At 43.6% G+C, this 14,397-nt stretch overlaps 1 protein-coding gene across 1 annotated transcript in view; it reads left to right on the forward strand.

Moving 5' to 3' along the window:
- Apaf1 (apoptotic peptidase activating factor 1) overlaps positions 1 to 14,397 on the forward strand; it is a 66,770-nt gene that overhangs the window by 19,153 nt on the left and 33,220 nt on the right. Inside the window, exons 10-17 of the mRNA XM_005358175.3 lie at positions 265 to 396; positions 1,715 to 1,828; positions 2,837 to 3,021; positions 4,539 to 4,665; positions 5,916 to 6,041; positions 7,105 to 7,236; positions 8,721 to 8,846; positions 11,832 to 11,993. Of these exons, the coding sequence (XP_005358232.1) occupies positions 265 to 396; positions 1,715 to 1,828; positions 2,837 to 3,021; positions 4,539 to 4,665; positions 5,916 to 6,041; positions 7,105 to 7,236; positions 8,721 to 8,846; positions 11,832 to 11,993 (1,104 nt within the window). The remainder of the gene's footprint in view (positions 1 to 264; positions 397 to 1,714; positions 1,829 to 2,836; positions 3,022 to 4,538; positions 4,666 to 5,915; positions 6,042 to 7,104; positions 7,237 to 8,720; positions 8,847 to 11,831; positions 11,994 to 14,397) is intronic.

Raw genomic sequence — 14,397 nt, forward strand, 5'->3', positions numbered from 1 at the left:
TTGCACAGAAATGGTGCTGTGCCTTTCTCACACCCTGTGAGATTGAGGTTGATGTGTCTTATGAATAATGTAGATGTTGATTGCTGATTATTGTAGATGTTGGTTAAAGGGGTATTTACTGGATTTCTCCACTGTAAAACCACTAACGTTCCCTTTAGTAACTAGCTTGTGGGGAGATTTTCTTTTCAGCTTTGGAAATGGGAGACACTGTGCTGCTTAGGTTACCTTGTTTGTGTCCTCAGACATCTTTTATCTGTGTTTCAGGATCTACACAGGAAGATGGTCACTCAGTTTCAGAGGTATTACCAGCCACATGCTCTGTCTCCAGATCAGGAGGACTGCATGTATTGGTACAATTTCCTAGCCTATCACATGGCCAGTGCCAATATGCACAAAGTAAGATGACACAGTTGAAAATTAGTTCACTCTACTTTTTTTCATGTATTGTAAATGTGTTTTTCATTTATTTTTCTTAATGATTTTGTGTATGAGTGTTTTGACGTCTGTGTATATGTGCATTTTGTGTGTGCAGTAGTACCCAGGGATGCCAGAAAATGGCACCAGGCCTGGAACCAGTGTTTCAAATGGTTGTGAGCTGCCTGATGTGGATGCTGGCTCCAGCTCAGAGATCCACCTGCCTCTTCCTCCTGAGTGCTGGGATCAAAGGCGTCACCACCACCCAGCTGTAGCCAGTATTCTTACCATTCCTTCAGTCTTAGCAGTTCAACATTATAGAAGTGGTAAATCCTTTACTTCGATTACTGGTAAAATTTTGATTATTGGTTATATATACATTTATTTTGTGAATTAGCTCTCATTCTTTTCTTTCTGCATTTACCTTATTAGGTCTTTCTGTGCAGCCCAGGCTAGCTTCAAATTTGTGATCCTCCTGCCTCAGCCCCTTGAGTGCTAGGAATCTAGGTGTGTGGCATCACATCTGAGGCCGCTCACCATCTGCCTGGTTTTTCTTTTTCCTTGTAGGCATTTATCTTTTATTGTTTCATTATGGTTTTTAATAAAGAATCATATGAAGCCTTACTCTTATGTGTTATAGTAATGTTTATTTGTATATTTTTAAGGTATGTATTGCTTTTTACTGTAGAATATTTGAATTTTTATCGTTAAGTGTGTGCCTGTGTTTGTGTATGTATATTTGCACATGTGAGCACATGTACATGTGTTTATGTTTCTTTTTTGTGTCATGATTGCGAAGATTCCCTGTGCCTCAGAGTTACAAAAATAATTTACCTGATCTCTTGTATGTTTTTTAACAATTTCTGTTTTGCTGGGTGTTGGTGGCACATGCCTTTAATCCCAGCACTTGGGAGGCAAAGGCAGGTAGGATCTCTGTGAATTTGAGGCCAGCCTGGTCTACAAGAGCTAGTTCCAGGACAGGCTCCAAAGTTACAGAGAAACCTTGCCCCCCCCCAAAAAAAAAAAGAAAAGAAAAACCAAAAAACAAAACAAAACAAAAAAACAAAACTTTTTTTTTCTGTTTTCTGTTTAAATCCTTTGTACAACTAAAGTTTCTTTTGAGTTAAGATGTGGGGCCCATTTTATTATGTGATCATTTTACCATTTTTCCTCTGGCCTTAAATTTTGGATATCTGCAAAGTGTTTCTCAGTAGTATTGGGATAATGAGGCTCTAGTTAAAATTCTCATTTGTTTTTTTAAACAGTGCCCCCATCTTACTATTTTTTCTTTATTTTTAAGGAACTTCGTGCGTTAATGTTTTCCCTGGATTGGATTAAAGCAAAAACGGAACTTGTTGGGCCTGCCCATCTGATTCATGAATTTGTGGAATACAGACATATATTGGACGAAAAGGTACATATTAGTGTGAAACCTTAGTATTTATTTTTTTGTGTTTGTTTTTTGTTTTTTCAAGACAGGGTTTCTCTGTGTAGGCCTGACTGCCCTGAAACTCACTCTGCAGACCAGACTGGTCTCAAACTCAGGGATCTGTCTGCCTCTACTTCCCGAGTGCTGGAATTTAATGGCATGAGCCACCACCACCTGGTGATAATGAGATTTTTTATTCTTGAGTTAACAGTCAGTAGAGGATCACTGTATATTTATTTATTTATTTTTAGATTCAATATTTCCTTTTTCCCTGCTTTCTCTTGAAATCTCTTTATGAAATTAGTCCAAAACTCTTCAACTTAGCCTCAGGCAGATTTATAGGACAAGACAAGAAAACAGTTACATTCTTTGCTAGAATATCTAAAAATAGACTCCAACCTAGTTGCTAATATTGTTCTGCTCCGAGACTTGTGGAGTTGGCCTTCCATAGTCCACATTGCTCTCGGCACTGCTGTCTTCCAAGTTCAGCCGTGGCATTCAGCTGCTTCTCTAGCCCAGAGTCCCATTGTCTTCCGTACTTCTCCAACATCCGGTATGGGCAGGTATGGGCAGCCTGTCCTGCAATACCAGTCCCTGGTAACTACTTCAGTCTGAAGTACTTGTCTCTTGCTGTGAAGAGATGCCAAGGCAATTTATAAAATGAAGCATTTAACTGGGGCTTGCATACGGTCTCAGAGGGCGTGTCCATGACCATCAGGGCAAGGAACATACAGGCATGCAGGAGGCACCGCTGAAGCCGTGACTGTCAGCTTACATGTTGAGACAATGAGCTTCCATGTGAGCAACAGCCAGGAGGCAGAGAGAGAGAGAGAGAGAGAGAGAGAGAGAGAGAGAGAGAGAGAGAGAGAGAGAATGCGAAACAGTTCATGCAGGGAATATTTCATTTAGATTTTAAAATATCAAGATCATAGAAGGAAAAAGATGTCAGGTTTTGCTCTGGCCATGTGTCTAACAGATTTCAGTTTATCCTAGGACTGTGCAGTCTGTGAGAATTTTCAAGAGTTTTTGTCTTTAAATGGACACCTTCTTGGACGGCAGCCATTTCCTAACATTGTACAGCTGGGCCTCTGTGAGCCAGAAACTTCCGAAGTCTATCAACAAGCAAAGCTGCAGGCCAAGCAGGAGGTGGATAGTGGAAGGCTTTACCTGGAGTGGATGTGAGTTGCTGGAGAGAACAGACTCCATTATTAATCGTTCTTTTCCTGGTGGTGAATAAACACACCCTTGTGAGATTTAACTACTCTAAAAATTTGATAAATGTTCCAGCTTGGTGGAAAGTTCCAGAGAAGTAAGCGTAGGAGAAAATAATTCCATTGTCACAGATCCTAGAAATGGGTGAAAAGGTCATCCTAAATATTAATGTCAAATGCTGCTGTCATCTAGGGTGGTAGTGATGGCGATAGACTTGGAGCCACAGATCTACCTAGGTTTGCGTCTCCATACTAAAACATTGTCATTTATGATCTTTGAATGAACCACACTTTACTTTCTCATGTGTGAAATGGAGATAATAGTCCTTTGAAGGAAATACTACTTTAATGAAGATTTAGATGAGATGATGCCTATAAAGTCACTTTTACTTTTCTTTGCTGTACAGATTTTATTTAATGAATTTAATTTAATTCTTCCATATCTTCTTCCATATCTTTTTAAAAAAGCATTTCCAGTCTTTTTTTTCTTTTCATGATTATATGTGTTATGGTGTGCATCCATGAGTGTATACATGTTTGTATGTGTGGTGCGCATGCATGGCATGTGTCAGCTTGTGGATGTGGAAGACCAGGAATCTTCCAGGATAGCTTTGGAGCCTATCCTGAATCACACTCTGTAGACCAGGCTGGCCTCGAACTCACAGAGATGTGCCCGTTCTGCCTCCTGAGAGCCAACACTGCCCGGCTGATGGCTCAGCCCCATTCTGAGTGAAGTTAGAGGAAAATGTTTTAAAAGTCTGTTATCATAATGGTGGGTGATTGTCATGTGTAGTGTGAGTTTTATTCTTCAAGGTTTCTTCAGTTTTAAAAATGTTTCTTAAAAAAGCTTTGCTTAGCCGGTTGTGGTGGCGCACGCCGGTAGGATTTGCTGAAGGAGGCAGAGGCAGGAGGATCACGAGTTCGAGGCCAGCCTGGGCTGCACATTTAAAAAAAAAAAAAAGCTTTGCTTACATATATTACATTAATATATCAAAAGAAAATAGAGGGACTGGAGAGATGGGTCGGTGGCTAAGAACACTTGCTGCAGAGAACCTGGTTTAGCTCCCAACCATCTGTAGCTTCAGTTCTAGGGGATACGATGCCTTTTCTGACCTTTGTGGTTGCTGTATGTACACGGTGCTCAGATATGCGTGCAGGCAAACCACATATAAGTAAAATCCTTTTTTTTTAAAAAAGGGAAAATAGAAAGTGGCATGTGTTTGATCATGCAGATTTCTCTTAACTCAGTGGGACATTTGTGACACACACCAGGTGACTTGATGCAAGATAGTACCTCTCTTAAAAACGTCACTTCTGTTGGATTACCTTGTTCTTTAGGTGTTCTGTACTGTCATTTGCAGTCAGTAATCCAAGAATTTTGTATGTGGGAGAAATACAGCCATGTTAAAGACACTTAGTATTGAAAGAAAGCATGACTTTTATCCTCAGTCACTGAATTTCTCTTCATGTCTCACTGTGTTTAGAAACAAGAAAACCATCAAGAACCTCTCGCGCCTCGTTGTCCGCCCCCACACAGATGCCGTTTACCACGCATGCTTCTCTCAGGATGGTCAGAGGATAGCTTCTTGTGGAGCCGACAGGACCTTACAGGTAAGGCACATCTCGTGGGAAAAACCGGAAGAGGCATGCGGCCCAATTGTGCAGATTAGAATATGTTTAAATACTAAGTTAGGAAAATGGCAATTTAGAAGTCAAGAAGAGTGAAACTCTGAACGTAGAAGCTTCTTCAGAACGTTGAAGATGTAGCTGTTTTTAGTAGTTCAAGCTTGCCAGGAACATTGAGGAACTCTTTACCTGGACTCCATCCATTTGCCAGTTACGGGCAAGGAGAAGACAACAGTTCTTAACAGACAGGGTGATGGCATCAGCAAGCAGAAGTCCACTGGAAGCCCCTGGCTGAGCAGACAGGCTGACGGCATCAGCAAGCAGAAGTCCACTGGAAGCCCCTGGCTGAGCAGATTGTCCGAGACTGAGACAGACTTTGGGCTGTCGTGGGAGATAGAAGAGATTACTGCCAGAGGTGCTTTGTTGCTCACTTTGTGGAAAATACGAGCGAATGAACGAGTGCCTTTCCCCTGCATTTGTTCCCTGCCTGCAAATGAAGAAAACAGAATCAAACCGGTACAGCCCTTATACTGAGAATAGCTTGGACTTTCACGGTCATAGCTGTGTACTCATTTCTCTAGTACTTGATTACTAATTATATTAATTTTGGCCTTAAAAAAATTCCCCTGATTATGCAGGAGATGGAACCCAGGGTCTTGTGCCTGTTGGGGAAGTACTCTATTACTAAACTATCTATAGCCTTGTTTTTTTTTTTTTCATCCCTAAAGAAAGCATTTTTGATTGTTTAGACTTTGTCAATCTAATCCCGAGACCTGAAGCTGTATTTCACCACTTCTTTTTAGTGACATTTAACAACACTTAGCAATGGATATTTCTGCAGGACCCAATGGATGGGGATGGATGGGGTGGGGTGTTGGAGCAGCCTACCTGCAGGAAACTCACCTGCTGGTTGCCTAGAGAAGCCGAGGCAGGTGGGGGAGGAATCCAGGGTTTTGCCCTAGTATGGAGGGTTTAGAGAGAGGGGTGCCCCTCCAGGTGGGTGGTCACTCACCTCCTGGTCCTCTCTGTGTAAGTGGCAGGCTGTGTTTCCCGGGTACTTCTGTTTATGCTTACACTTAGGAAATTCTGACAGATTCTGATTTTGAGTCATTTTCCTAACTTTCATTTCTGTTTTGAAAATAACAGTGATTAAGAACTTTCAGAGATGTGTTTTCATAAATGGTGCCCTATGGACGAGTGGTTTACAGTGACAAAGACTTCCTGTTGTTGCGCAGGTGTTCAAAGCCGAGACAGGAGAGAAACTTCTTGAGGTCAAAGCTCACGAAGACGAAGTGCTTTGCTGTGCGTTCTCCTCAGATGACAGTTACATAGCAACCTGCTCAGTGGATAAAAAAGTCAAGGTACGCTGCTGGGCTGGGGCTCCGTGGTTAAGAGCTCTCACTGCCCTGGCGGAGCGCCCACGTGACCTCTCATAATCCCTGTCACTCCAGTTCCCGGGGACTCCTGTGGACACTGCGTGTACCTGCAGAATACTTAGAGACGTAAAAATAAATTAAGGTAGAAAATCATTTTCGTCTTGAGTGGAAATTGCAACAGTTCATCTTTTTTCTGATTTATTTTTGTTTAGTCGTGTGTGTGTGTGTGTGTGTGTGTGTGTGTGTGTGTGTGTGTGTGTGCAGAGTCCAGAAAAGGGCTTTGGTTCCCACGGAGCTGGAGTTATCATGGAGTTATGTATGGAGCTGACATTTATCAGCCTCCTAAAATGGGTGCTGGGAACTGAACTTGCATCTTCTGGAGGAGTAGTATGTACTCTTAAATCATTAAGCCCAAATCTTTTTGTATTATTTAAAGAATATTTCCCTCCCCTCTTCTCCACCCAGTTCCTTCTCACCTCCTTTTCCATCCGGATCTACTCCCTTTCTGTATCTCATTAGAAAAGAGCAGGCGTCTAAGATAACAACAAAACATAACAAAAATCATCACATCAAAGTTAGACAAGGCAAACCAACAGAAAGCGTCCCTAGAGTTACCGATAGCACACTGACGTCAGTTCTAGCCCCGGGCTCCACTTCTTTGCTGCTGTCACATAAACATGGGAAATCTTGTTTTCTTGTTTGTTTGTTTTTTTTTTTTTTGAGACAGGGCCTTACTCTGTAGCCCTGGCTGTCCCAGAACTCACTGTAGACCAGGTTGGCCTGCGATTCATAGAGCTCTGCCTGCCTCTGCCTCCTGAGTACCGGGATTAATTAAAAGTGTGCGCCTCCATGCCTGGCTCTTTGTGATTAACTTTTTAAAGTAAGGAGAATTTCATCGTATTTAGCGAATAGGAAGGAGATTCACAGTGTCATGCTCAGTGGGGACGTCTGTCCTCATAGGAGATAACACCTGCAGAGTGATGTCCGTTTGCTCTTTCTTTTGTGTTATTTTGGAAATAATGTATTCTATTTCCTTTGTCCTCTTCAGATTTGGGATTCTGCGACTGGGAAGCTGGTGCACACCTATGACGAGCACTCAGAACAAGTCAACTGCTGCCATTTCACCAACAAAAGCAATCACCTCCTTTTGGCCACCGGCTCGAGCGACTTCTTCCTCAAAGTGAGTGTGGCTATGAAAATGACGCAGATGACTTTGTGACACTCCAGGGCATCTCCTTTGATTGTCTCCTCTGGACCAGGCTGGCCTCGAACTCACAGAGATCCGCCTACCTATGTCTCCTGAGTGCTGGGATTAAAGGTGTGCACCACCACTGCACCCTGCTGTTCATGTCAGTTCCTTATTTTTGACCCTGCTGTTAGGGATTGTCTCAGGACACTGGACACTGCGTTATACAAGAGTTTTGTATATCTGGCTTGTGTTAATTTTCTTATATGTGGTCTCAAACCTATACTTTCTACCATATTATTAGAATCAGAATCCAAATAAAATTGACACTTGGTGGTTGTCCATTTTATTCTGTTAAAAACTCTCTTTTCTTGCATTTCCTTTTCATACTGTTGGTTTCCCAGACAAATAGAATTACTTGTCTCATGGACTGTCTCTGATTTCTTGAGTGGCTTACTGGAGAGTTATTTGACTTGATCTTCTAACCCCTGTAGTTCCTATATTATGGTATAGGTTTTGAAGTTTTTAGGACTGTTAATATAGCTTTTAGTCTGGTTAGTTATCTCAAGGTTTGGGAAGTCCTAGAAACATGTGAATTTTGCTTAGACCATTTTCATAACCTAGCATTTGAAAGTAGGGATATAATTTACACAGTGCTTACTGATTCTTGTAGCCAGTTAAATATATGATTCTAAACCACCCTGTTAACAATAAACAGCAATTATTCAGTTAACTTAGTGTTCAGACTAAAAGCCTCCCCAGGCCTTAAGTCCTGTAGTGGATTGAGATGCTGATCCAGAAGTTGCCCTGTTATTAACCACAAGTTTATCTTCGTGTGTGATATCTTTGTGTTGCTGTGAACCAAAACCTCAGATGAAGAGGAAGAACTGAGTACAATTACTGGTTTTCCTTGTTTAGTTTAGATTCATTTTTTTTCTCTTTTTAAATTAATTTTAATTGTGTGGATGTGTGGGTGCAAATGGAGGCCAGAGAAGGGGACCCTGAATTCTCTGGCACTGGCATTACAGACTGTTGTGAGCTTCCGGTGTGTATGCTAGGAACTGAGCTTGGGTCTTCTGGGAGAGCAGCAAATGCTCTCTAGCCCCCATTTAGTATATATTTCCAGAGCTATCCTTTGACATTGTGATTCACATATGCAGGCCCGGATCTCCCTCTCGCTAACGTCGGAACCACCTGTTCCAGTCTCCACTTCCTCCTTCTGCCTTAATTATAATTTTATTTTATTTTTTATTTTTTTTTGGTTTTTCGAAACAGGGTTTCTCTGTGACTTTGGAGCCTGTCGTGGAACTAATTATATTTTTAAAGGGGCCAGGTGCCTGGGCTGCTCTAGAACTTTGGAGCTTCCAGTGACCCTTCTTGTTCAGCCTTCAACGTACTTGGAACGGTAGGTGTCTTCACCACACCAGTCTCTCCAGTACTGGCTAGTTTTTACACGTCTTTTTTTCCTTTCCAAATAGCTCTGGGACCTGAATCAAAAAGAATGCCGCAACACTATGTTTGGCCATACAAATTCAGTCAACCACTGCAGGTTTTCCCCGGATGACGAGCTGTTGGCCAGTTGCTCAGCTGACGGGACGTTAAAGGTAAGCTTTTGCACAGAGTAGAGGGGTCTAAGTTTAGAGGAATCCTTAGGATTTGGTTTAGATACAAGTTTCTGTTGGTGTTCATAATGTTCCAGAACTCTGATCCAATACCTGAGATCAGCATCCTGAAGGAGGGAAGGTCTGTCTTTGCTTGCAGCTTCAGAGGTTTTGTCCTGACCCTGTTGTCTCTGCCTGTGGCGGGGAGTGTGTGCCAAAGGCAACTGCTTACCTAAACAGTGTCGTGGAAGCAAACAAGGAGACAGGAAGGAACTGGGGTCCCACTGTCACCTTCCTAACTTGGTTTCCTCTAGGCCCCTCTTTTTTTTTTTTTAAGTTATTTTCTTTTTATCTTTTTTAAAAAGATTATTATGCATGAGTGCTATCTGCTTGGTTCACCTTTATACCAGAAGAGGGCATCGATCCCACTATAGATGGTTGTGAACCACCACGTGGTTGCTGGGAATTGAACTCATGACCTCTGGAAGGTCAGCCAGTGCTCTTAACTGCTGAGCCATCTCTCCAGCCCCTAGTGCCCCCCCCCTCCCCATTCTCAAGGCTCCAAACCTCCTGATACAGTGCCACAGACGGGGAGCCATACCTGCAGCTCATAAGCCTTTTGCAGTTTCTAGATCTAAACCATAGCTTCATTATCTACCTGTAGAAAAGAGCCTTTTCCTTCAGCTTCTAAGACTCTCTGACATACTGTTATTTTTGAACGGTCTGTAATCTAATGTTTAAATTCTTAACTTTAGGTATATATTACATTCCAAGCACTATGTGTGGGGTACTATACTAGGCTTTTGGGTGTGCACGTGGACCCCAGCATGCGCGTGCGTGTGGCCAGAGGCCAGCTTGTAGGAGTTGTTTCTCTGCTTCTTACACAGTTGATTCCAGAGAATGAGCTCCGGCTGTCGGATTTGTGCTCTTCCAGCTGAGCCGTTTTATTGGCCTGCAGGTCCATTCTTGTGCAGATTCAGTGCAGGCCTTTGCAGCAGATGCTGTGATTGCTGGCTGCATTCTTGCCCAGAAGATGGCATTTTGCTGCCTTTCTCCCTGTCTTCTGGCCGTTGCATTCTTTCCACTCCCTCTGTTCCCTCGCCTTAGAGGGCGTGGTCTGAACGTCACTCGTTCTCAGCACTTTGCCAGTCCCGAGCATCTGCATTCACCACCATTCGTCAGGAACATACATGCACTATATTCCTATGACCAGCCATCAGCTGATGGACACATAGGCAGATCCCAGCAGCGTGGTCAGTGCAAAATCCCGAGCTGAGAAATTTGTATGTCGTGTTGCTCAGAGGCAGGTGTTTGACTTCTAGTATTCACGTGTGAGTGTCACCAGCAGTGGGGACAGGCATCGCTACACTCTTGGGGAGAGCTGCCTGTGTCGATGATGGCTTCCCCATGGTGCTGTTAAGTCTGTGTCACTGGCTGCTTCGCGCAATGACATGCAGAAAGCAGAGGTCCTGCAAAACGATGCTAGATAACAGTGTGTCAAGGCCAAAGCCTGGTGGAGCTTTTCCCGTCTGAGGGAATAAGAGCTGTAAAAGTATTTTACGCCCCAAAGGCTCTGGGATTTTTCCCTAAGCTTGTGATACGGCATCATGTTGACAAGCTTGTGCTTCTTTGGCCCTTAATGAGAAAACATTTTAAAATGTTTTATTTAAAGATTGTTAGTTAAAGCGCACAAGGGCTTAGGGTGCACAGGGACCCTGGGTACAGTCGGTGGTCTCAGAATGCAGTGGTGTGGTCTAGATCATCTCCCGATGTGTGAGATTTTATCATGGCTGGCGAGGGACTGAGTCAGGCGGAGAAGTGATGTAGTGAGTTCAGCTGTGTCAGCTTGTTTGTTTGTTTATTTGTTTTTATAGACCTAAGCAATGGTGCCTTGTTTGTCCTATTTACAGTATGATTTCTCGATTCTGTGTGATGTGTCCATAAATTACTCGTGTGTGTGTGTGTGTGTGTGTGTGTGTGTGTGTGTGTATGTGTATGTACGTAAAGTGTTCGGAGCTCAGAGAACAGCTTGGGGGAGCCACTTCTCCCTTCATCCTGAGGGTCCTCGAGCTTGAACTTAGGTTGTAGACTTGGCAGCCGGTGTTTTCGCCTACCACTGAGCCATCTTGCCTGCCTTCTTTCCCGTGTGTTAGGAAGACTAACCTATCAGTGCCTGCTGTCTCCTGTTTTATTTCACACAGTGGAGCTGCAGTTGTCCCCGGGTAAAGTGTTAGGGTCAGACAGCTTTGTGTGTGTGTGTGTGTGTGTGTGTGTGTGTGTGTGTGGCCAGCCCTTGGTCTGGGACATGGTAGCCCTTGTGAAGCCAGGACATTGCTCCAGGTTTGATGAGCAGAGAGAACAGCTATCTTTTCAGAGGCTGTTGCTTGTCGTACTTGTCTGACTGCTCTAGAATAAGGCTTAGTGTACCTCGTGCCCCATTTCTCAGGAGCTGGTTAGCTCTGCAGCGCTGCACAGCCCCACCAAGCACAGCGGAAGCCTTGCTTCCTCTCAGGATAGCTGTTCCTCCCTCTGGGGTCTCTGTCTCTGGATGCCCACCAGGCCCTGGGCAGAATAGTTTCCTGCTGCGTCAGTGGTAGAGGTGAAGCTCAGCTAATGCCCAGCAGAGGGCAGCAGCCGCCAGCTGTGAGGCTTCTAGGCTTCTACTGTTCATACCGACTTCAGCCACTCCACACTGTACCAGGCCCAGTTACCTTTTGAGATGAGATCTCATGTAGCCCAGGCTAGCTTCAAACACATGATCCTCCTGCCTCAGCCGCAAAGTACTAGCGTTACAGGTGTGCCAAACTATGTGCAGCTCAATTAACTTTGGTGTGAAATGGAATCTGGACTTTTTAATTTAAAAGCCTCATAAAAAGTCGGATGTTTGTAGAAAATTTCATGAGGAGAGTCCGTTTGTGTGACGTGTAATCTAGTTTAATTCCAGAGGTGTGGGCTGGGAGTAAAGTGATTGTGTTGTTTTGAAAACAGCTTTGGGATGTGAGATCAGCAAACGAGAAGAAAAGCATTAACGTGAAGCGGTTCTTCCTGAGTTCAGAAGACCCTCAAGAGGACGTGGAAGTGATGGTGAAATGTTGTTCCTGGTCTGCAGACGGCTCTGAAATCTTAGTGGCGGCCAAAAACAAAATTCTCGTAAGTCAGGCCATCTTACTTCACTCTGACGGAACAGTTTCCACTTTCTGGTGTGGCTCTGTGATTGGAGCAGGCTTCCCAACTGCTCATGATTCTCTGGAGCCCTGCGCTCTGGGGGATACGGAAGGCTTGTGAGAAGCAGTCAGAGATACTGTTTATTTCCCCAAGAAAGACAGTGTGAAACAACTGCTTACAGCCAAACACTGCAACAACAGTTCGTAATGTCAGGTCAGTGTTCCTCCAATGCGGTATTTTTTACTTCTTTATTTTATGTGCATGGGTGCTTTGGCTCTGTGTGTTTTTGCATCATGTGTGTGCAGTGCCTGTTGAGGCCAGAAGAGGGCTCTGAATCCCCTGGAACTGTAGTTACAGATAGTTATCAGCTGCCATATGGTGCTTGGAATTGAACCTAGGTCCTTTGGAAGAGTAACCATTGCTTTTCACTGCTGAGCCATTTTTCCAGCTCCACTTCAGTTTATTTGAAACAGAATACTTTCTTCATTCATCACTTAAAATAATTAAAATACCCACTATTGCTAGGTGTCTTAACTGCGGTCATCCTTGTAGATTCATGGGAGATTCCCTTGTGCTAAGTTTTTACCTCACCCCCAAAGGCCCTCCCTGCTTCTAGTAGTCTAAGTAACTCCCCTCCCAATCTGATGGCTCATGTTCCTGTCCCCACCCTCCCAATCTGATGGCTCATGTTCCTGTCCCCACCCTCCCAATCTGATGGCTCATGTTCCTGTCCCCACCCTCCCTCAGTCCACTCATGAACTCTCTTCTAGTTCCCCTTCTCAGGGAGATCGGGAACCTCCCGCATGAGCCCTTCTTGTAGCTCGGTCCTCTTGTGTCCCCAGCAGTGGGAACAGTGACTGTTCTAACTCTTTACTGACTTTTGAGACCCTGCTCCTCACTCAGTACTGGGGATTCTCGCCCAGCCTTAATGCATGGGGAAATGCTGCTTCTTTTTGTAGAAACAAGCTTTGGAGCCTGTCTTGGAACTTGCTCCATAGACCAGGCTGGCCTCGAACTCACAGAGATCCACCTGCCTCTGCCTCCCGAGTACTGGGATTAAAGGTGTGCGCCACCACCTCCCAGCCACTTATTCTTAATGCAGTGTAATATGCTGTGTTTTGTTGATATCCATGGGAGACCTGCCCTTTCCTGAGCAGAAACGGAATGGGTGTGGATTGAAGGATGGGAACAAAGGGGGATTGGGGGCAGGGGCTGGGAGGAGAGGAGAGAGGAGAAACTGCAGCTGGGACGTAAAATAAATAAATAAATTAATTAATTAAAATAAAAACAAAAAAGGATTGATTTTGATGATTTTCAAAGTACTTAAAAAAGATTTATTTTTAGTTATGTGTATATGTTGTGTCTGTGTGGGGGTGTGTACATGTGACTGAGTGGAGGTGCCTGCTGATGCCAGAGGCACTGGGTCCTCTGAAGGAAGCAAACTTGTGTATTTTGAAGGGCAGTGGGTGCCCTGCTGAGCTGTCGCTCCAGCCTCTTAGTTTTGTTTTGTTTTTGTGCCTCTTCTGATTTGATGACTCTAATGAGAGAAGAGCTCCTTAAGATCTCAATGAGACAAGGAGATTTTCATGAAGTAGATTAAGACATACAAAAGAGTAAATGGTAAGAAAATACCTTCCTCTTCTCAGATCTCATGCTGTGTATGTGTTCTGAGTACTCGTCAGCATACATAACTTAAAATATAAACACCCAAGAGATGTGGTAGATTGCCATAGCTCTGCAGTCACAGTGGGAGAACTGGGCTCTGAGTATCACGGTGGTTTGTCCAAAGTTGGATTGTGAGGAGGGCCAGCTCTGATTTATGGCTCATGGATAGTTGTCCTAACACTAATCTTAGAAGACACGACTGGTAGGTATTACTGTTTTAGACAACATGAGTCAAGGGACCATATATTTATGGATAAACTCACTGGGGGACTGGGTACTTGATCCAGTAATTGTGGACCTGGGTCCTTGGTTGCTTGTGGATTTATATCCCTTTAGCATGGAACTAAGAAGAAAAGTACTTCCTTTTTGTCTTAAGTGTGTTGAAAATCTTTAAAAATAATCATTGCATTTGTAAAATTCAGAGATTAAAAATTTGATTTTTGTTGTAATATATAATATAAAATTTTCCATTTTAAACTCCCACCCCATAACTAGGGTATTAAGTTAGAGGCTTGAAGATAAAGGCAAGCACTTACTTCTTCACTGAGTTACAACCCCAGCTCTTTTTCATTTTTATTTTGAGATAGTATCTTGCTAAATTGCACAGGCTGGCCTTGAGCACACTAGTATAGCCTAGGCTTGCCCCAGACTTGCAAACCTCTTGCTTCAGCCTCCTCAGTAGCTGGAATTAAAGTTTTCCAAACCATTTTTAAATGTTATAATT

This window comes from Microtus ochrogaster, chromosome 24, assembly GCF_000317375.1.
Source record: "Microtus ochrogaster isolate Prairie Vole_2 chromosome 24, MicOch1.0, whole genome shotgun sequence".
Taxonomy (NCBI): domain Eukaryota; kingdom Metazoa; phylum Chordata; class Mammalia; order Rodentia; family Cricetidae; genus Microtus; species Microtus ochrogaster.